Source organism: Vanacampus margaritifer, chromosome 5 (genome assembly GCF_051991255.1).
Source record: "Vanacampus margaritifer isolate UIUO_Vmar chromosome 5, RoL_Vmar_1.0, whole genome shotgun sequence".
In the NCBI taxonomy this organism is placed as follows: Eukaryota; Metazoa; Chordata; class Actinopteri; order Syngnathiformes; family Syngnathidae; genus Vanacampus; species Vanacampus margaritifer.
Genome location: NC_135436.1, coordinates 11,462,706 through 11,486,731, shown reverse-complemented (window position 1 = coordinate 11,486,731; position 24,026 = coordinate 11,462,706). Strand labels below are relative to the sequence as shown.

The 24,026-nt window shown below is 39.2% G+C and overlaps 1 protein-coding gene across 1 annotated transcript in view; it reads left to right on the top strand.

The window, feature by feature from the left end:
- The first annotated feature begins 4,961 nt into the window (after nt 1-4,961).
- The window catches only part of gjd1b (gap junction protein delta 1b), a 33,508-nt gene continuing 14,443 nt past the window's right edge, over nt 4,962-24,026 (top strand). The window contains exons 1-2 of the mRNA XM_077566590.1: nt 4,962-5,521; nt 5,604-5,830. Of these exons, the coding sequence (XP_077422716.1) occupies nt 5,760-5,830 (71 nt within the window). The 5' untranslated portion in view covers nt 4,962-5,521; nt 5,604-5,759. The remainder of the gene's footprint in view (nt 5,522-5,603; nt 5,831-24,026) is intronic.

Here is a 24,026-nt window from a genome sequence, read left to right as displayed (position 1 = left end):
TGTTTTGAGCTAGCGTATGTTTAACCGTGCCTGCGCCCAATAGTGCGGTGCGCCTTATGTGTGTGTTAAACACAGAACTAGCGCCAGTAACTGTGACTGCACCTTATAATAAGGTGCGCCTTATATACAGTATTTTTAATACGGTAAATATGTTATAATTAATGATATTCACTTATGTGAAGACATCACATGAACAACTTCTCACAACAATTAGGATACAGATAAATATGGAAACTAGCCAACGTCTATAATCAATCATATTTACATGTAAATGTTCATTTATATGTACTTTTTAAATAAACAATCAATATGCAACACTTTATTATTATTATTTACTTAAACAAAAAAAAAGATATCCCTGCCAGTGCTCATATTTTCAAATGATCACTTCTACAACAATTCTAGTCCATCATAAAGTCCCATCACCGCTGAGCTATTTTTAGAACAGGCCCGGGAGCTACTAATGTGGACCACGTTGATGACCAGTAGACTTAGAGGAAGGTGTAGAATGAGCCATGCCAGTCGTTTGGAGATAATGTAAGATGACTTTTTTTTTTAATTCATTTGTAAAATATGCCCATAAAAACAATGCATCACATCAATTGTCCTGTCAGTTTTATTTTATGACTTGTGTTCTTGAAGAGTCTTGTCATTCTTTTTATTACATTGTTAACACACAGAGGAAGGATAGGTGGCCATCATTTTGTTTCTTATCTATTGAATACACTGTACTTGTTTCATATTGTACACAGTGCCCCATAGTGTTCTGACTGAGACGTCACATAAGTGAAATGCCCTGTCTTGCAGGTGTCTTAGTGAGGGGGTGGCAAGACTCAGAAAAACAGGGCAGTCTGAAGATTGCCGAAATAGTATTCATCCTCCTCCTTTGCACACACTGTCTCATGGCTTCTAATTTTGCAGCAGCTGTTCCATTTCAGTGTGGAGCAAAGCGTTGCCAACCAATTGATTCTGCCATCCCTACATTCCCCAAACCCCAAAAACAAAAACAAAACTGGTATGAGGACTTTGAAGGTAAAAAGAAAAAGTCATTAAATCCAAATGTCGGTGCTGCTGTGCACCTCACAAAGTTGTTTGATCATTAGGAAAATATGTTTGTTTTTTTCTTTGCTCATGCCAGACAGAAGCAGATGGTAGCTAAGTTGTTTGTGTTTTGCTTTCCTTTTTTTCTTCATGTGGAAGGCACAGTGCTGCCAGATTGTTTTAGGATAGTGCCCATGTTTGTGCATGTGTGTGAGTAGTCATCGTGATTCATTACCAAATAGAACCACCTCTGGACTGTGTCGGGTTCACAGATGCTATGCTGGAGTCGGGCACAATGGAGCACATCGGCACGCTCCAGATGTGAGCTCAAGCCAGCTGAGGTCAGCTATAGCAATACATTCCATGTCATTTAAAATGTGCTCACACTCATTTGCTTGCTACAACACCATAGTCCTAATAACAATAATAATAAAACTTATTCCAATATTCACTCATTCGCTCCTTTTTTGTTACTGTTTTGATCTGGTGCGTTAATTGCAAAGGCAAGCCGATAATTCTATCATGTTTAAGAAATTTTGCACAAAAATCTTTTTAATTTTATTTTTTTATAATAAAAATGTATTTTATGAGATTGAAAGAGTATTCATGTGTAATTTGCTGCCGGAAGGGGGAGTCTAAATCACTACAGATTCACAGGATTTCACAAACATACAGTATACACTCACAGGACAATCTCTTCCTAGACTGAAAAATCTGCATTTATATTAATAGCAATGCATATTATTGATGTCTTAATTTGGCAGTATGCTTATAAATAATTGTGGTGATACTCATTTATTTTTAGCTTCGTTGCATTCACAGAGTTGTTTTGGTTGCCTCATTTGCCTTTGAGAGTCAGAGTGACGTAACATATTCGACAGAGCTGTCTGTATGATTGAAGGCACTACTAAAGCACTGCAAACTACAACCATAATAACAACAAACATTATTCATTACTACATTACTGACAGTGACAATCAGTGAGCATCGTTATCTTTTATAATGGCACAATGTTTGAGCCAGTTCTCATATTGGAAACTATTGAAGTGGTTCTCAAAAAAGTTTGCGATGAATGATCTTGTGTCATTAAAAAAATAAAAATAATAATATGCATATCTATATTTGGGGACGGACACACAAATAATACAAACATAATAAACATATCCCTTCTACCTACTAGCTTTGGGCCAGTTGAAAGCTCTGATATGATCCGAAGGTTTTGTGCTAACACTGAATGCTATTTTGAAACAATGTTGACCATATTTCCATAAGGTACGTTTGGCGCAAACATAACCTTGCTCATCATCAAAAGAACATTATACCTTCAGTAAGCTAGGTTACTGTAGGTATAATGCAAGCTAAGTTAGCTAGAACTAGGACCTTACACAAGATGAAGGAAATTATGAACAGTTCCAAATAACAGTCATTGTTAGCATAAAATCAATAAAAAAGCACTTTCAGATGACAAGCTTGACTTTTGGCTACAATGCTCGGCTTGCCTGCCTTTTCCATTTAACTCAGCCTAAATGCAATGTGAGGTAAGAAACAGGCATGTGGAGAGGGGTTGAGGGGATGGGGGGTGGCTATAGGTGCCGGGGCACAGGCCCTTTTGGCACTGATGCCCAAAGTGCCCCTTTCTCCATTTATTTATTTAATATAAAATAATAATAATAATTTGGTTTCTGAAAGTAGTTTTGTTGCCGTTCAAAACAAAAATTCAGCAACACAATTTACATTAAAAAAAATTATGATTACGTTATTCTTGAATGACGTCATACTACGAGACGCGCTCTCATTCTGCCAGGTCGCTCCACATTACACCTGCAGTCGGTAAATTGGTCGCTTCGTTTGTATTTACGTAGTCTCACTCACAGTAAACAAAAGCCAAGGTTATAGAATGCAGAAAACCTAAGCTAAACCAATGCCTTTATTTGATACATCTTGTTGACATGATCACAGAGAATGATGCTGTGTGCTAGCCTGGCTTCAATTGAAATGTGACACAAGTTGTAATGAGCCTTGCAACTACGATGAAGTCTGACATTTGGGTGCAGTTGGCTCTGAGGACGGATGAGGGAAGATGTTTCAGTTTCATAAAGACGATCCTTCCCATCCACTTTCACCACGGCAAAAATTTCCGCCGGTAAAACTAACGTTCTCTTCCATTGGGACTCCAACTTGTAACATGTACTCAATGATAGCCAAATTGAAATATACGTATATGTGAAAATTGCTACATTATCTTTATTTTAATTTTAACTAACAGCTCGTTTTTGAGCAGTGTGTTTAGAAATGATGGGGACAATGAAGAATCAAAAAGAAAAATAAGAAAAAGCAACAATCACAGTGTTTGATCAAAAGCAAACAATGTACTGTAGCTTGCTGAGATGTGGCAGTTAATTGTTGGGTCACACCCGTAACCGGTACAGTCCCAATAATAATATATTAACATCTACACCTGCAGAAAAATAATAAAAGGCATTTGCTCTTACCTGAATCAACCTAAATGTAAAGTAAGACATTTGTATAATACTTGCACTATAGTAAAATCCTAATTGTGTTATTTAAAATTCTAATTCCATGTACATTTTACATAATCATTTTTTATTTATGTAAATTTGTTGTTAATAAATGATTCTTCATACACAAATTAAAAAAAAGTTTTTATGGTGATTGCCATTGGCATTGCAGACAAATAGCAGTTTCATTATGTGTGATTTATTGTTTAGACATTATTTCAATTAAGAATTTTACAATGGTTAACATCCACACCCACGTACGCACATATCTTCATACACACGTTATCAATTTCCTGAGCTATTCATCTACTTTAAGCACCCCACCCCTCCACACATGGCAGCTCGTTGGTGACATGGGTTCGAACCTGAAGTGGGTGAATAATGCAGGCACATTATCATGTGGCCCTTTTTTTTTTGCTTTGAGCACCTGCCCCTCCAAAGGTCACTGCACGCCCCTGGTAAGAAATGTGTTACTTTTTCATTTTACCACGGTGTATGTATGTAAATATTGCGCACAAGTTATACACATAAAAAAAATACTGAAACTAACTAAAACTAAACTAAAAGTAAATATTTATTGAATAACTAAAACTAACAAAACCACCCTGAAAACGAATACAATTTCGAACTATCTAAATTAAAAAAACAAAACTCAATACGAAATCAAAAGTAACTAAAATGAAAATTCAAAAACTATAATAACCCTGGTGTGCAAGTAGAATTTTTTTTTTTTTAATGATCATGGTCTCATTTTTTTTTATATCACAAAAAAGGCATCTGAACAGGTGTGTTTAGACTTTTTGCATCCACTGTATGTTGTGCATTGCTTTACATTATATCTTTATTATAATATTTTCATTATATTTTTAGCCTTTATTAGCAAGCAAAATGTCTGTCTTATGTTAGACAGTAGAGTATAAATACTGGAGTTACATCCGAGCACCCTGATTGTGAATTCCTCTAAATCTTAATGAGTGCTGCTAATTCCACACACACACAGTCAGTCAGTTACTCACTCACTCATTCCAACACATTTTCTCTCTGTCACACACTTCCCCTGTGCGGCTGTGCCTGCTCAGTATCCTTGCATAGCCTCGTTGTGCTCTGGAAGTGAGTAAACAGCGAGCGTTGCCTTTGCAGCGAAGCAACGATGCATGACACAGCGTGAGGGAAGGTGATGAGAACAGGCAGGAAGCAAAAAAAAAAAAAGATTGCGTTGAGCAATGTGTTATTGGAAAACGGGTGGTGTAGCACTATGAGATACTGTATAAATATATACTGTATGTGTGTGTGAGTGAGGGGGTGCTTGGGGGATAAATACGGTGATGAAGAGTGAGCGAGAGGAGGGGGAGGAGCAGAGAGATGAATCCTTTCGGTAATCCTCTAGACACACGCTCGGTCTGGCTGCCTACTAGCTCTGAGAGCAAGAGAGCGAGCGAGAGCGAGAGCGAAAGCGAGTCAGGTGGACGGTGCAAAGAGAGGAAGCAAGTGAGAAGAAGATGAGGTGAGGAAATGAAAGGAGGGCTGCCTCTTGTTACGCGGAAGAGAGAGTGAGAGGCAGTGAGGTGGAGGAGGAGGAGTGGAGGAAGCCACCAAAGGACTCTTGCACGACTTCAGAAGCAGTGGAGGCAGTGGTGGAGGAAGGCAGCGGGGTGATGCTTCTCTTCAACGCTGCCTGAACCGCAACCGGGAGAGAGGGAAGGACTTACTCCAGCTTGGCTGAGAGGAGAAGAAAATGAAGAGGATGGGAGGGAGATGCATCTCTCTTTTCATTCAGGCTCACATGAGCGTATGGACATGACCCCGGTTTGGTGTCCTCTCAGTGAGTGTGTGTGATTGGGAGATGGACGCACACTGGCATTAATTCTTGAAAATCATCTGGAGACCTGCACTGGTTTGAGTTTGATTGGACGCAAACAGGTGCACTCACAGGAAAGTGTGAAGACCCTTGTGAACGGCAGGTAAGAATGGATTCAACTGATTTTTTTTATTAGAGTGCATTCCAAATGTTTCAATTGAGATTGAGTTCCTCTGCTTTTTCAGGCTCACCACAAACACCACATTAAGCTGCGCTGTCTCACCTTCACCCTCAAGTGGATTTGAAGACAAGACCTTGAACACCAACCCCGGGGTCTTATTGAAAGCTTAGGGGTCAGCCTTATCGCCCCTTTCCCCAGTGGATGCCTCCAAACCGCAACCATGGGAGAATGGACCATCCTCGAACGCCTCTTGGAGGCGGCCGTGCAGCAGCACTCGACTATGATAGGAAGGTGAGTGTGCGTGGATTCATATCGGCACATTAGGCGTGACCAGACGTCCTGTTTCAACAAAGACAAACTCATTTTAATAGGGGACAGTCACCATTTACATGGGACAGTCCAAGTTTATCGGGACAGTCCCTTTTTGAGCCCTGTGACAAGTCCCAGCAGATTTCACTAGCTCTACTGTTTTGTCCCCCGTTTACAAATGTCCTGTCCCGTTTTTTGTTTGTTTTTTTTGGTCCAGTCAGCAAGCCAATTGTTTGAGCCATGTGTATGTCAATCACATGGTGAGTGTTTTGACTTTTTTTTATTATCACTATTGAACTATCAACCAAGATAGCATTTAGCATTAGCTAACAATTTGTTGTACCGTATGTTTGATTTTCAGCAAAATGGTAGTGTCCCCGGTTTTTAATTTTCAAAATATGGTCACCCTACATCAAGAACAAGTCACTTGACGCTTCCTCACAAGAGCTCCTCATCCTTCGTGTGTAGCGTGTTAAATTGCAAGCGTACTTGTTGCATGCCTGAGCAGGAATCCCGTCCTGCTTCCCGTTAAGTGATTGCTGGTCCAGAGGGGCTGTTGGCAGAGCCAGGGGGGCTTTAGCTTCTTTAATCCCCCTGAGTGACATGATGGAAGATTTAGGCAAACAGGAGAGACACTATTAGCCCACGCAGAGGCTTTGGCTATTGCTGTTAGCCGGGCAGCGTGAGGACATCCCGCCTTTCGAGTCCACTGGCTTCATTCACGTTCTCTCCGCTGTTGTCATACTTCACCGCCTCGCCTTCTCTTTGCACGTGCACACACAGTCGTCCCCCTTTCCCAGTCACACTATTATGTCATTCCTAAATATAAATAAAAACGAGTCACTTGAATAAGGTCATGGAGGATATGATTTATGTATTCGTCTACATGCCGCGATGTCTTGTACTTTACTTTGAATAAGTCGTTCTTGTGGGCCGCAGCAGGGGAAATTATTTATGAGTGCTTTATCCCCACAGGCACATCAGCTCAGTAGTCAGTATAAAACACCTTTTTACAACTAGTCAGGGACTTAGAGTATTCCCGACTTAGGGGTTTTCTTGGGACATGTTTAAAAAAAATTCAGGCATTCATTATTAGCATGTATGAATTAGCAGTTTAAATGAGCCTCCCCTCCCGAAAGCATACTGACTCACCGTTTAGCGCAAAGCTTAAATTATTGAGTGAATACATGCAAGGCGTTTTATGAAGTAAACGATGAGTAGAAGATGAGTATTCTTCTGAGTGTAAAATATTCTTGAGCCTATTCTTGAAACAGAAAAATAGGCTGTGCTCATGCAACTTGTACATTCAGTGGATTATGTTGATAAATCAGTCACGCTTATTTGCACTTTGATGTTATTAACCTATTTCACGTAGCCAGCGAATGTCAAATATGGCCAGTCAACGGTAGGGGTGTGAGAATAACGCAATAACATAAAGCAATATTAAAATTGCAACTATCGCCGTTGTCATGTTAAAAAAAAGTAGCATATTTTTAAAAAGCCAAGTTATTTTCCATTTGTGCAGTTCCAGCACCCTCTAGTGGTTAGTTTGTGCAGTCTAATTTTAATTAGGCATGTTTTGGCCACCTATATGTCTAAGACCCATGCTAATCGCCATATGAAGGGGAATGTAACACGTTTGACTTCCTCCACAAATCAATTAATGTTAGCGTGCATTAGCAAGTGCCTCAATATTAAGTGTTATTAGTGACTCTAGGTCATTTATGTACAGCATATTAAGGTTAATATTATCTGTACTATTTAAACAATATTTATATGACTTCATCTAATTTTGATTGGATAGACAAGACATTTACATACAATTGCTCATGCTTCTTTGTATTTGTATTTTCACTATAGACACTCACACACCCACAAGGAAATGAATCACTCCAAAGAGAAAACTCGGTCTATTTGTCACCTGAACAAAACCGAACATACTGTGGAAGTTATCACTCCCATAAATCAGTCATAACAGCAAATATTTTTCAACATCTCTGTAAAAAAAACATTGCTTTTTGCTGGCTTCAAGTGAACACAGCATTGTGAACCACATAAACCATTATAGTTTGTGCCACTGAGCCAATAGCAGCCAATAGACAAAAAAATGACTGGCCAAGCCTATTTCTTTGTCACTGCTGTTATTATGTACAAAAACACAATATTCTATTTTTTTTTTTGTGTGTGTGTCAATACGATTTTTTATTTTTTTTAAACAATATTGTGATTTTTTTTTTTACATCGCCTCACAATATTGTGATAATTATTGTATTGTGGGGTTTGGATATCATGACATCCCTCGTCAACAGATTGGTTGGAATTTTTTTCCTTTTGGAGTTGAGACACTGGAAATACACTGAATTGTCCCACTCTGCTGCAGGCATTCTGTGAGACTGATATGGAAAAGAGATTGAAAGGAGGAGTTGTTGAGCAGTGAAACCATAAAGTCAAATTGAGAGAAGAAACTCGAGGAAAGTTGAGAAGCAAGAGAGAGTGAAAAGTTGAGGTGACGAGCTGCAGTGTGTGTAAAAGAAGGTGAGTACAGCTGATGGAGAATAAATAGGCAAGGTGAATGCCAAGGGAGCGAGGAGCGCTTCTTCACAGACGAGCACGCAGACACATGGCTACTATCTGCGGGGTGTTGGGAAGAAGCCAAGAGGACTGTCTCGTCACGAGATGCTGCTGTGTGTCGTGACCTCAGCGGGGCGCCCAGGACATCCAGAGGCAAAAATCCTCCCATAATCTTTTGCGGTTTATTTTTGTTGCCCAGACAGCTGTGATGTTCGGATGACGAGTGTGCAAGAAGAGTGGAACTTTAAATATCAAATAGTGACATAATAAAATAGCCGCCTAGTCATGGCAATTATTTTACCTTTGTGTTTATTCATTGTGTCTAATGCAGAGGTCTGCAACCTGCGGCTCTGGAGCCACATGTGGCTCTTTAACCCTGCTCCTGTGGCTCCTTGTGAATTGTTTAAAAAAGAAAAAAAAGGAATAAATGAATATTTTATTACGTAGTTATTGTATTTTTAAGATACAATATTATTTAATTAATGGTTTACATATAAAAATGAACAATTAAATAAAAAAAAGATTTTTAAATTTTCAGAAAAAGAGAGACAAAAGGTAGATACATGTTTTTAAAAATGACCTGAAAATTTCAAAAAAGTGACCATAAAATATCCAAAAAGGAAGAGGTAAAGCAGAAAATTACCATGAAATTGACAAAAAAGAGAATTCAATAAAAAAGGCAATTCCTAAAAAAAAGGCAGAAATTGTATTCAAAACATTTGAAATGTAATGCTATAATGTCCATAAACAAAATAAGAAATCCCAAAAATGACCATATAAGGTCCACAAAATTGCACGAAAAATAAAATAAAAAAATTCAGAAAATTGATATAAAAAAAAGCTGAAAAAAATTCAAAATGCAGAGAAAAGAAAGTGAAAATGAAAAGAAAATGAATATCAAAGTATTGGATACTGCTTTTTTTTGTTATGGTGCAGCTCTAATTAGCTCTTGGCCCTCAGTACATTAGGCTCACAATAACGCACTGTTTTGTTCATCATAATTTTCAAATGTTTTGCGCCTCCAGACAGATTTTGTTGTTGTTATTTGTTTGGCCTAAAATAGCTCTTTTGACAGTAAACGGAAATGAATCAGAAATAATTTTCAGAAGAGATTTTGAGAATGAACAAATTTATTGCTCTCTGGGGCCAGCGTGCCACATTTGTGCCATGAGATGACGAGTCACTTGATAGGAGAAAATTGCCAAGCAAGCGTGTATGTGAGTGACTTCATCACATTGTGAAAAACATGAGTTTCAATGCATTTACGTAAGCTTAAATGGCTTTCTGTTCGTGGGTTTCTGTGTGAGAGAGGGAGAGAGCGCTTGTGTATTCACCTGTTCCCCATGATTTATTTCTGCCATTACTGGCTGAGGTCCAGGTGTAAATCGACTTCCACGTGACAAACTGTCAGACTGCGTTCCCATCGGTGCACGGAGCCGCTGAGGATAAGCTCTCGCTACCTAAGCGCTTGTCAACACATCACTCATGATGTCTCTGTAGTCTTGCGCCCACTGGTCCCAGTCTCATTTGTCAGCCGCTATTCGTCAATGTAGCAGTGCTAAATATACAAAAGTGTCATACCACTCAACAGATATTGATATTCGGTAATGGCATAGGAAGTGGAACTTGATAGAAGGCGGGCCACTTAATAAAATAGTCTATGGGTTTCTCCGTTTGCATTAAAAATGTAGTCATTGGTCACTGCAAATGGAATGCTAAGTGAATAATTAAAGCTTTAAGCCGCTCAAGGAAGTTTAAGTCATAAAATAAGACATCATTGCTTCACAGAGCAGGTATTACCTGTGCTCTCATGCCTTGTGGGATTTTATTCATTAATAGTATTAGTAAAATCTACCCCTTGATTGCCCATTAATTAGATCACATGACGTACTTATACAAAAAGTATTTTAATTCAGTTTGATTTAATACATAGTAACAAAATCAAACCGAAAAATCGTTTTTGATTTGACAAACCTAGTAGTTACATTTTAAAATCATCCCATCAACTTTTATGAGCGATATACACCAGATATGAATCAGTTTCACGATGCTGACAATTTGTTGTTTCGTTGAATTGAATTAACGGGGATAGTTTGGGCTTTGGAGAGCTTTTACCAGGGTGACCAGATGTCTCGGTTTTACCGGGTTAGTCCCAGTAAAATATTTTTGAGTCTTGGGTTCTGAATCCTGATGGATTACGCTAACCCTGATGTTTTGTCCTAATTTTATAGAGGTCCCGCCCTGGCATCCCGGATTTTTGCCATGTGTATGTCAATCACACCGTTGTCATAGCAATTTTGATGCTAAATAAATAAAAGGGAATTAAATTGTTAGATTCCTTCCGATGTATGTCAATCACACCATTGTCATAGCAATTTTAATGCTAAATAAATAAAAGGGAATTAAATTGTTAGATTCCTTCCGATGTACTTTTACATTGCGTTTACGTTCTCTTTTTGGCAGCATCTTGCTAGCATGCGTGTTTTCACAAAACTAGAATTAGAGGTACTTTCTGCTTTCATGTCTAATGCTGCATTCGAGGACGGTCGGAAGTCGGATTTATCCCAGTTGGCTTTTCCCAGTTCCGACCTGAAAGCGTTAGAGGCGAAAGTAAACAAACAAAATGGCGGATAGCGATAAATAGTTTTTTGTTTTGGTCCTTAAAATACATTTTCACCTTTAGCAAACTTGCCTTCTCGCAATTTTGCTTCATTTATGTATTTGTCTTATTTCATAAGCATTACATACAGTTCAGTAGTTCACCATATCATTTCATGCAGGGAAATAGCGGCATATTGTCACATACGTTGTGCTACAAACATACGTGAAGTTATGTCAAATATTTATGAATGAAGAAAGCCAGCTAGTTTTATACTCAAGTAAATTATGTTTTACTAGTCACGTTATGTGTTTTCAGAGGGGTCACCTTCGTAGAGTAACTTTGAAGTCGGTCGGTGAAGTCGGGTTCCGAGTTCAAGGGGGCGTTCCCATACACATTTCCTGGGTTGAAGTCGGAAAAGTCCGACTTCTCACCTTCCTCGAATGCAGCATAAGAATCATGGGAAATGTAGTCCTGCTATCCTAATACTACGCTCGCCGGTGTTTGAGCTTTCTCGCAGCATATTTTGTTACAATGCGGGGCAGGTGTAAGCAGCACAGCCAGCTTCCAATAGCTGCCGGGATAATGGTGAGTGCATTGCCATGTTTAGCACTGTTGAACTGTCAAACAACATAGCATTTAGCATTAGCTAACGTAACAACACAAGATGGCAAGATTTTGAAGTATAAATACATTTTGCCTGTGACCATTTTTAAGTCCTGAGTGAGGTTTAGGAGACAAGGTGGAAACGTGAAAAAGATGACAACTATCTTTTTTTGGTACACTTCTGTGTAGGTGATCAAGAGTGCGTCTGTTCTTGAAATTCTTACATAAGTTGCTTTTTTTAATCATGACAAAGACTGACCCGCTCTGCTCACTGCATGTCTGCATGAGTGAATCAAACGGGCTTCATTACTCAGGTATAATCGTCCATCTAGGAACGCATGCGTGTACTTGTGCGTGCGTGTTTGTGCCACATGTCCTCTTTCAGCAATACTGCGCTACACCAACCTAAAAGCAATATTAATCAGTGAGCGCTATTTACATGTGCCTCTGAGTGTGTTTGTTGATGGGCACAGCTCTGTCATCACATGACCTTTAGATCATTACATGCTTTTGTTTAGCAAATCTCTCTCAAGCGCTCACAACCCCCACGGAGGTGATGGATGATTATGTTTGTATGGTAGGAAGCTGATCTGGCAAACGTGAGCACAGAAGGGTAAAAAAAAGGAAAAAGAAAGGCACAACACCAGAAATATTCTGCGACTGCGCTATTGCTTTGCTTGTGTCCAATTCCCGTGAGTGATTGTTAAAAAAAGAGACTCACAGCAGGCCAAGTGAGACCTTTGCCTTTCATTCATCTCATCCTTGACTGTTTCTGCTTTCACACTTCCCTCCATCCATATGTAATCACCCCTGGGGAGCCGTGGGCTGTAATGTCACTGCCTTTACTGCAAGGCTGTAAGAAGCTGGTTATTAAAATGACCTAACATGCTCCACAGGGAGATTATGAATCACTGGTGTTAGGCATTTGTACTGTAGCGACGTATGCATATCCATCGTCCATCTATAAGCATGTGTCAAAATAATATTTCAAATATAAGTGTTCATTCTTGCAAGTAATGATAGCTGGAGTGACTTCATTATTGTTGTGCTGAAAGACACATGAAAAATGGACTGTGATTTTTTAAAAATATTTTGCTGGCAGCCTTTATTAAAGCACTGACGTACCAAGACCACCTTAAATATGGATGTGTGCAAATTTCAAGCTAAGTTTGGAAATTAAAGTATTCACGCTTGTCTTTCATATCCGCAAGTCCTCAAAAGGTCAGGGTTCACTTGCTTACATGAATGCTGGATTAATCAATGCAGCTCTCACTGTGTGCATGTTAGAAAAGCATTATATTGGATTGTAGTTTTCATAGAAGGGATGAAGACACCCAAACAAATAAACAGTGTTTGTATGTGGATAGAAGAGAAGAGATGAACCAATAAAGGCAAAAGAAGGTAGTCCAAAGTTCACCTTCAAGGTGACCCTTCCTCCTTGACGGTGACTCAGCAAGGCTTACAGGTTTAGCATTAGCACCTTGTAGGTGATTGTTCAAGTAATACTCACACTAATACAGTGTGCTGACGGTTGAGCGTGAATCAATACTTTAGCACACCACCATGAGAAACATTTCAAGCTGTCTTCTGTAAGGATGAGATGAGGGATGTCATGATTGGCAGGTTGAAAATTGGCGTTTTAATGGAGTTATCATTTGCTGTACATTAATGTACTTTTTTTTGCACCGTATTGTTTCCTGTATAAAGTTTGGGTTTGTTGATAAACACAAAATGACATCGTTATTGTAAGTTTTTGCAGATGTTTAAAGTTTGTTAAAGTAAGTTGTTTTCTGTTTAATAGTTTCCCTGTATTTACTCGTAACTTCTGTAAAATGTATAGAATATGGCAAAGTGTCATAAAAATGATGAATAAGCCAATTTTTTGCCAAGTGTTCTTGCTAGTCAGTCTTTGTTGAATGGGAGCGTGCAACGGGAACATTTTTCTTTTTAGTTTTAAATGGCTTACCTTAACTAGAATCCTGTGTCGCATTGTGGCCAATCATAGAATCCCTTGAGAGTCTAAATATATAGATTTTTTTTTTTGCGGTGAATGCCGCATGGTAACAGAGTTACATCACGAGTTTCTGATTAAAAAAATCTGTAACCCGGTAGGTAGTAGGTAATGTCTGGTCGGTGCTGGATTTCACTTTCCTTTCTTTTCTTTGATCCTTCCTTGGGTCTCCTGACAACCTCGTGACTCTAGCTGGATTCTGAAGTATTCGGTTTAGGTGAACGGTATGGGATTTTTAATAGGTTTTAGGTGAACTAATAAGTACACACTCACACACACGCACACATGCACACACACATACTCACGCACATACAAAAAAAAAAGAAAGCAATGATGATGACATGTCAAATCGGTAACATTACCGAATGAATATTACTGAGCTCTCCCAAAAAAAAAATAAAAAATAAAATAAATAAATAAAAAACATCTGTAAAAATGTGTTGTCCAATTAAATACCATTTCATCAGCATCATTTGGTGGGCGAATTATGGCCCACCGGTCACAAGCTGCCAACCACCAGTTTAATGCCCATTGCAAGTTGAAGCTCAATTCATTATTCTCCACGATGCTTGTATGGCAAACTTCAGATATAACTGCTCCTCTGCACATCTTACCGCATCAGTCAATTATGCATACTTCCTATGCTGCCCCATTATAACACAACTCTCACGCTCATGCCTTGATTTATTTTTGCTTAACCTCACGCTGCTCAATTTTCAACAATGGCTGCATCTTCACACCGGGGTCTCTAATGAACAAGGATTAATTTGGGCTATTAGACTGTGGATGAACTCTATTTTTATAGACAGCGCACGTGCGATCGGCGTAAAAACTGCAGCAAATTGATTTTTGTGCCGGGGCAAGTCTAGTTTCCCGTGTTTGGGAATTTGGCAGACTGTATTGCGCTGGCTGGGCGTTGTGGCGGGACAATTTGGTGACTGACAGTAAGCTAATGTTTGGACTAACAGGTCTAAGTTGTGGCGCAGGTGGTGTTATACAATTCTGGTAGATTTGATCGATGTGCAGGTAGACAGATACAGCCTTCCGCGGATGTGTATTGTGGATGACACTGTATTTCATTTGTAAACAGCGTGCATCGAACCCTCTCAATCACTGTAGAAATCAATTAATTGAGCATATTTTTATCATCTATATTTTTTAAATCACCACTTTTGTCGTGGCACAGCTGGGGGCAGGTATGAAGTTGTCACACGCCAACTCACGATTGAGTGCCCACTTCACGGCGACATTCCGTCATTCGCAAGTGGAGATCTCCTTGTAGTTCCTTACGACATACTTATTGCGCATCCATCTTCTGTTTGAACTCAGTGAGTCCAGTTTTGCTTCCGCCAGGTCTCCTGTGCTGAATTTAAAGTGAATGAGAGGAGCCGCTACCATTGGCCGGGAAGCAAGTTGGCTGTGTTCACTCCCACAACAGTGCAAATGCATATTTCTAAGAGCGCACAATTACGCTATGATTTACACTACCCTTGTGTGTTTGTGTGCGCACGTGTGTGTTTGTGACACCTTCGTTAGAGGCAGTAGCATCTTCTTCGCAGTGTGATTGACTCGACATGAATAAAAAATATGGAGTACACCCTGAGCACCTTACACCCTGCTAAAACACACACTATCTCGGCCAGGACCAACATACTGAAACGTGCCATCTGATTTACCCCCACATCACCAATTCTCTCTTTTCTCTCTCTCTCTCTCTCTCTCTCTCTCTCTCTCTCTCTCTCTCTCTCTCTCTCTCTCACACACACACACAAACATACCAGATGGCCATCCAAATATACAAGTGTTTTGGTTGTGCACTTGTGCACGTAAGCAAAGTAGCAGCGTGGTTACTATATTTACTTATTACTCAGGGGCAAAAACAGACATAGACAAGCACTCTCTCTCTCTCTCACACACACACACACACAGTCATATGAGTGCTTTCACACCAAGATACATTCACACTCTCTCTCACACACAAAATCCCATTTTGCAAGCTCTTCAATTAGGCAGTGAAGTTGCAGGACTGTGTTTGACTCTGGGCAATATGTTACATTAACACTCCCAGCCAATTATGGAGAGCATTTTGGCGGGCACTGCAATAATGAGACAGATATGTTTTGGTTTTCAGAAGTTTAGATTTAAGAGCAAAATTTTGGTGTTGGAAGTCTTTATAAATTGGGCATGGTGTGGTTATTTAATATGTTGGGCTGGTTAGTATTAAGCATATTATTCAAGTAAATATTGTTCTGTTCTGTATTGAGACGATACTCATGAACACTGACAGTAGCGATCAAAATACATTTGCTGGCTGTAAGGGTTGCTGTAACACTCAAGTGTAAGTACATTTTACCCAATTAGAATCCAAAGAAAGTCCTTTGTAAAAAAGGCACAGTGCAAGAAATGAGAAATTGCAGATAGATAGGATCGAACCACGTGCTGTAAAATACTCCAGAATATCACACTTCAGTAAGTACACCTAAAAAGAAAACAAATATGTCCGTACGTCACGCATACATTTCCATCACAGCACAACCCTCACAGTCACAGCCCTTTTACATCTTCTGATCTGTACAAACTTTGAGTTCGATACCAGCCCCTTGTATGTTTGCATTTACATTCCCGTTCAAAGGGTGAAACACAATAAAATGAGAAGCGATGGCGATGTCAATTTCAACCCCATTTAGTGTTCAAATCTGCTGGTAGATGAAGATATTTGTTTTTGTGTGTGATGGAGGCTCCCTGAGTCCCTGCATGTGCCAGAGCGGCTGATTTGTGTTGGAACTTGGCACGGGAGAGACACAGTGGGTGGGAAGTTGGCATGAACGCAACACTCCTTACTCGGGATTGTCCAAAACCACAATTTTAATCTGGATTACGCCCATCATTTCTCTCTATCTGTGTTTCCTCCCCTCCCAGTTTGCCTCAAGGCTTTTGCTCTCCTTCTCTTTCCTGCTGCTCTTTCTCCTGCTCTTGCTTCTATCCCAAACCTACAAGCAAAACCCCAAACCGAGAACCCAATGGCTGTTATGTTTCCATGGCGACAGATCATGTCACTTCTTATGCTTGTCACGTGTGTCATTGATCTACTGTGAATGAGCTCTCGGAAGTATATTTGAGCAAGTCTATTTTCGGCGTCTATGCTTCTATTTTTACCCTTACTTGATCCCTTAATCTGTTGCCAAGGTAACTGCAACAGTTTTTATCTTCACAGAGACCCTGGTGTACAGTGTTACTGAATGTTTCTCAGAACAAAGCCTTTCACTATTCAACCGCATTCCATTCAATTACAAATATTTCTAAAATGATAATGATGATTTGTTCAATGTATTGATTTCTATAATATTTCAGAGGGATTGTCCCATGTTGCTGTCTTATGAATGAAATATCATGATATTCACCACACACATCCGTAGAGCTCTGCCTATGCCTCGATCATGTCCAAAAATATAGCATTACAGTACCTGCGTCACCACTTAGACCAGGTTTTAGCAAGTCTTGATATGCGCCTGCTGCATCTGACAATTTGGTGGCAGAAAGTGGCATATTCGTCCAGTTTGCTGGACGATCACCTGTCATGAAAATAGAGCTGATAATACAAATAAGACAGCATTTATTGTGCAGATCTAAAACTCAGCAGTATGGTGCAAAAATTTGATATAGGATATATGAATATGCTCTTTATGTCATGTACACAAAATTTTACCCATCACAGCAAACACACACTGTTAATGGCACCCACCGGAGAAGGGGTCTAAATGGGTAGCCCAGGAAGCAGTTTGGTGTATCAGCATCTTGCTCAAGGACACCACAGCCATTTGTCCGGTGCTGGTCTTGAACCAGGGTTTCCCCAGCCATAGGTGATCACCTTAACCACTAGGCCACAGCTTTATATTGATACATTTCTGACCTTAAAGGGATACTTGACTGATTGAGCCATTTTTAGCAGTAAATAGTTAATATTTTGTCCAGTATTAATTTGATAACTCCATTATTTTTAATGTACAATTGGTGAACTAGTAATTTCATTCATTAAAAAAACCAAAACTATTTATGTCAATAATATGCAAAAAAAAAATGTTGTACCGCATAAATGTAATTTTTTAAAACTATGTAATCGTAGATTTAGTAATCACGAAATATTTTACATGGCTGTAGTCTCACTTTACAAGGGGCTGTCATGTTTTGCCGCCATTTTCCTGCTACGGATTCCCAAAGAACAACTTTGCGAACGTGCTTGCATCGAGTGGGTCGACCGCTGCTTACCTTCCACAGCTTGGGCCTGCAGGTGGTCATCGCTGAATACTGTGATTCATGCTCTCGTCGATTGTCACCTTCTGCTTTGCTCTTGCAAGCTTTTACTAGCTTTTATTTCTACTTGCTACCACTGTTAGCGGCTAGCCGCTCTTGTTAGCTACTGTGACAAAATTACACCGGTTGCCAAGTCACCGTCACTCGCCAAGATGTTTGCTTGCTCACGCAAAATAACAATTGGTGGCAGTCTTGCGGAGTGTGTTCTCTCCGAGCCACTACGGAACAGCTACTCGTGAAAATGACATAATTTAGTGAAGTTGTCAGACGTGTAGCTTTTTCCCTGCCATGGAGGCGAGGAATAGTGACTTAGTGGAACCATGGTAGGGCAGTGTTTGGCCAAGATAGCTAGCAGCTTGTGCTTCGCAGTTTAGCTTAGCATTTTTGTGTTTGTTTTAACCAGCTTGTCGCTGTTTGAAAATAGGGCTGGTAGCTCTATTGTCAGGTATGCTTGAGGCCATTTTTTACACTGGGGCAGATACATAATTTCACATCTTTTTACGGCGATTGGTAGAGCAAATTTATACCATTTATTGCATGTACTGCTTTACCCTTGTTTGAATGCATTTGAATACACACGATAAACTTATTTCTTCACTATTAAATGCAGTATACATTCACCGACCACAACATTATCTATATGAGAAAGCAAATTCAGTGGTACTCGACTCATAAGTGACAAATCTTGAGAATTTTACAAGATTTGGGCTGTCGTTTGGCTATTTTATTTTTTGGGGTCTTAATTTCCAGTAATTACAGTCATGATCGATCGAGATATTCCGAATGTGTTTATAAGAGCAAGAATTCCGGTTATGAAAGGAGTAACCCAGGGGTCTTAATCAGGTTTTTAAAAACCCGAATAAGAGCATATTCCAGTTATTGCGCGTGTTTACGTGACCTTACGAAACCCGAATATTGCCAATATTCTAGTTTTAAAAAGGTTATTGCCTGCATGTAAACGTAGTCATAAGCTGCTTTTCCACCAACAAGCCCAGGATCTTTGAGTTCTGGGTAAAGGGAGTTCTTGGATGTAAAAGTTCCGCAGGGAATTTATAATTGTGTTTCCACAGTGTCTTAGAGTTGTCTGTAATTAATTCAAATGAGTTCGATGACGTATGAGTTTGATGAGCCCAGCCGATGTAAGAACAACACTCCCCAAATTTGACCAACCAATCGGCCTTGGTCAGTACAGCCCGCCCCCTCAAAGTTCCAGCCTGGCTCAGCAAGACCCTGCTGCTGAGATAGTACTCGGATGCCCCCTGGGGAATTTAATTATCCGGTAAATTGTTGTTGGTGGAAAAACGCGCAAACTGAATTTTACCAAGGTAAATTAAAAAGTTCTCAAAAAGTTCAGGCGGTGGAAAAGCCCCTATTGAGACACAATATAACGTGAAAATGCCGCAGAGAAATCAACGCATTCAAGCGAGACCCGTGTACTAGCGAGTGGGTTAGAGTTAGTTACGAGTCGTTACTATAAAAACCAAGATTTCTTGCAAATACAAATAAGTGAAGAAAAAGGAAAAGGAGACGAGGTTGTGAGCAAGCGCACAACAAAATACAATGCCCCGGTGAATCGAGGTATTTCAATTGCGTTTATATGAACCAGAATTCCGGTTATGAAAGGAGTAACCCAGGGGTCTAAGAGCATATTCGGGTTATTGCGCGTGTTTTCATGGCCTTACAAAACCCGAATATTGGCAATAATCGAGTTTTAAATGGGTTATTGCCTGCATGTAAATGTAGTCATTGAGCGCTACGATTGTCTGGCAGCCAATTCAGGATATATCCGCCTCTCGCTGGAAGTCAGTTAATTGGGCAAAGTGTCTAAAATAATGAATATAACTGATGTCAACTGAGCAAATGAGATTATTTGGAACAACCTGATAGGAATCCCACTTTAATGAACGTAACCACATGTTTAGCATGCCAGACAGTTAGAGTAATGCTAAAATAACTATTCCTGGTTGGTATGGAATTTAGTTTTATCCTCCGAGTGGATTGGGTGAACCTGGCAATGTCAGACACAATCGGCTTTGTGACGCCCTGCAACATCTGGGAGAGTTTGTTTCTCTGTGATTAAAACATATTTGTGTTTGTATGCACATGAGAATGAAGAGGTGTCCTTACCTTATAACAGATAAATAATCAGTCTCTATGACGTAAGTACACTACATTCTTCTATGCATTTGGGTGCAGCTGTGTAAGTGTGTGTATGTGCATGCGTCCGTGTGTGTATGCCTGTTAGGTGGCCATGCAGGATAAAGGTCTGTCAGCAGGAGAGAGTGTAGCCACCTCACTCCTTCTGTCACTGGCCTCAAGCCCCGGAACATCCCTGTGGGCTTATGAGCGTGTGCGTGCGCTTGGATATAGCTTGATGCCAGATGACCTGCTGTGAACTATGAGCTATTGATAAACCACAGCAAGGAAGATAGTCAAGAGTGAAGCTATTTTGAGATTTCAAATTTGATGTGATAGGATGAGATGTATTGCTGTTTTGTGTTTGGATGGGATGGCCAAAGTGCATACAGTCAGGGGCTTAAATAAATGTATTCAAATGACACAACAGTTGGTAAACTTCAGTGGTGTGTGGTTCCTGCTAGCGAGACCTTCTTTACTGGCTGAAACATTATTAACATTGACCAACACGTACATCCTGAATTCTAATAGAGTATTTGTTCCAAAAAATGCCTTCAGTTTGTGTTTGTGGTTATTTTTGGTCTGTGCGTCCAGCCACATTTCAGCTCCTATGTGCATGTCAATCTAAAACTGCACTCACAGGAATATTTCAAGCCGAATTTAAGATTTATATAATTTATTTACATAACAAATTCCCATTGACTTTTTTAAAGTTAATTCTATCACAAACCTAGCAAATAAAACATATATGATACATGTTCATTAGTATAATAAAGCCGATTTTTCTGAAATGCGTAATCTTCAGGTTTATGTGTTTAGTGTTAATAAAGTATAATTACTTTTTTTTATTTTTTACGTTTTTGAGATCCTTGCATTCAGTTTCATCCCCAAAACATAAAAATGTAAAAAATGAAAACATAAATAAATGGACATACAGTAAGTGTTTGTCACGTAGCAGTATATTTATGTATACGTAACCTGATTATTATGCAATTCAAACAATATACTTAATGTATTTTAAATAACTACTTTCATTGTTTTTTATTTAGAGTAATTATACTTGATTAATACTAAATACATAAAACTGAGGATTATGCATTTCAAATAAATAGGCTTTATTACACTAATGAATATGTATCATATAAGGTTTATTTGGTAGGTTTGTGTTAAAATGATCTTTAAAAAAAAAGGTAAATGGGAATTTGTCATGTAAAAAAAATGACATTAGGCTTGAAATAATTCTGTGAGTGTGAGAGTATATATCTATGTTTTCCACAACAACGGTGGCTAATAAATTAATAAAAGTGAAAATAAAAACGGATATAATTTTTTTTTAAATTAAATATTAATGGAAAAACAACATATATATCACTGTGATGTAATTTGTGGCAAAATGGCCGGCTTCTTATATTTATAGACTGCTGGATTTTGCTGCTTAATTTATATATGCAATATTAACCAGAATACCATATTTAGACTAGTGGGGCTGCATAGAACAAATTATTGAAAAAAAATCTTAATACTTGACTTTCCCTTTAAGATCTAAGTGTGTCAAACTTCCCAAATATCTAGAAAGCGCCATTGCAGTTGACTTGAACCAAATGATCATGCTGCTGCTGCTCGATGAGTGTACGATGAGTAAACAAGCCACTGACCGTTGGTAACTTCAGTTAAACACATCATTCCAGGAAGACGGGCAGCAGTTCTATACGTGGAAGTCAATGAAATGAGCAAACCAGGAATGAAATGTAACTAAGAGTAAAGAGGAACAGAGATGGAGAGGGCGAGCAGAGCAGCAAAAAGGCAAAGCTAAGCAGAGAGGGAGCAGGTGTTGAAGGTTGAAGAGGCAAGTCTGAAAAGGATTAACAGTTCCGCCATAACACTCAAGAGGTTTACATCACTGTCAAGAGCTGCCCACAGACAACGATCTCTGATCATAGCCCCACCACTAACTTAAATACTTCATTCAATTTCTTTCAAAAAGAGCATCATTATCATCAAGTTTCCAGCAAGCTTTCTCAATAAATTATGTATGAAATAAAAAGAGGGCAATAGGGCCTATTTTGCCTCCAAATCTTCAAAGCATTTTTAGCATCGCAGTCAACCAGCAGTGTGCGGCTGGTCCAATAGAAGCTCAGCAAAAAAAAAAAAAAAAAAAAAAAAGCTGTTTTAGTTACTTTGCTGCTCGGCAGCACACTTCTCTCTCCCCTTGTCTCTGCTCCTCGCTTGTTGCCTTGGTAACTAGCAGAAGGAAGTTGAGTAGAGAGGGGAACGAAGGGATGAGAAACCGGGGGAAAGGAGGGGGGCAGGGTGGGGCCAGGTTGTGATGGGGTTTCTGGGTAAGGAACCTCAGCTGCTCTTCTCCCTTTAATTTCCACAGCCACTTCTTCTTATCTCTCATTGTCAATGACTTCCTCTACTTTGTCCCTACTTCATATTCTTATCCCACATTAATTTTGGTCCAGCATTCATTCACTTTGCCCATATATGTTGTATTATAGCCAATATGGCGTGTAATTTTTGTAGTTTGCGGAAATGGATTATAATAATATTACCAAATATTGCACATCCATAATACTATACAGGATTGTCGGTGTTATGTTCAGGAGTTGGATCCCAAAAACGACACGAATAATAAAAAATAAAAAATAATAGTTTTGACATTTATTTGTAAAATTAAAAAAATCATTCATTGGGCTGTGTAGGCAAGCAGATGAATCGTCCGACAAACAGAATGTGTCCTCCGCTGTTCCCTTTATAGGTTGCTGATTACATCAGGCAGTTGCAACACAATCTGAGAGCACAAATATGACAGTAAAGTGATTTTGCACTTTTTTCCTCCTAAAAAATTTACAAATTGAATCCATTATACATGCACAGTGATTTTTTTTCTAAACACCCTGTATAATGAAGGAGAAAAAAATGAATGTACGGTAGCGTGGCAGAAACCCAATTTCTGCACTTGGTGTACGAGATGTGTTGGTGTCATGTTTTTGCATAATCCCCAACGCTTGTATGGTCACACAGGCAAAATATTATTCAAAGGGAACAACAAACAGCGTCTGCTGGGAGCAGAGGGTGCGAGCGTGCTGAAACGTGCTAATCTTAATACAAATGTGACCAAAGTGCATGCATGGGGAGATGAAGCGTAACTATTGCTTGATTGTTTTTGGGAGCAAGAAGAGAGTTCAATATTTGAATGTGTGCAAACAAGAAAATGCATTTATGTAACATAAAAATGAATTGATTGCACAATTGTATTTTTATTTATCCAGAAGGGTTTCTTATCTCGTGTTTAGGTGAAAATATTCATTCAGCCCTCGCCTCTCTTAGACAAAAGGGTGACTGGGTAGGCGAGTGTTTTACTGCATGGGTTTGGATCATCTAAAGCTATTTGATAGCATTAACAATAAAAAAAAATGCTAATGCAAGAATCCTCCCTTGGCCCAGTCACAGATTACATGCAGTGGGTTTGCGTGTTGAAACGATTATATAATTCATTCTCTGTGATGAGATTTTCTTCCATTGCTGCTTTCCTTACTACCCCACTCGATCTCTCGCATACTGTCCTGGCACTGGCAGGTTTCTCTTTTAATTTAAGGAGATGTCTCAGCTTCACTGGATTTTTTTTTCCGGGTGACTTTATAATCTTTTTATCCCTGTCTGGAACTAATTCATCCTAGAGTGCAACTTGATGTCTTTTTTTTGTGTGAATCCAGCTAGTTCAAGTAGTTTGTAGTCACTGTTGATATTTGTGTTGCTTGTGATGAAATACAAAATATATGTTTTTGTGTTTAGTGCTGCACTCTCTCACTCTTGTATTGTGAATTATCTGCTCACTAAGCTTCTTAACACAGCTAATACAAAGGCACCCACATTTTCTTCCCCATTTTTCTAATTGTTCTACAGACTCTCTTACTCTTAGACTTGACTTTTCCACTTTA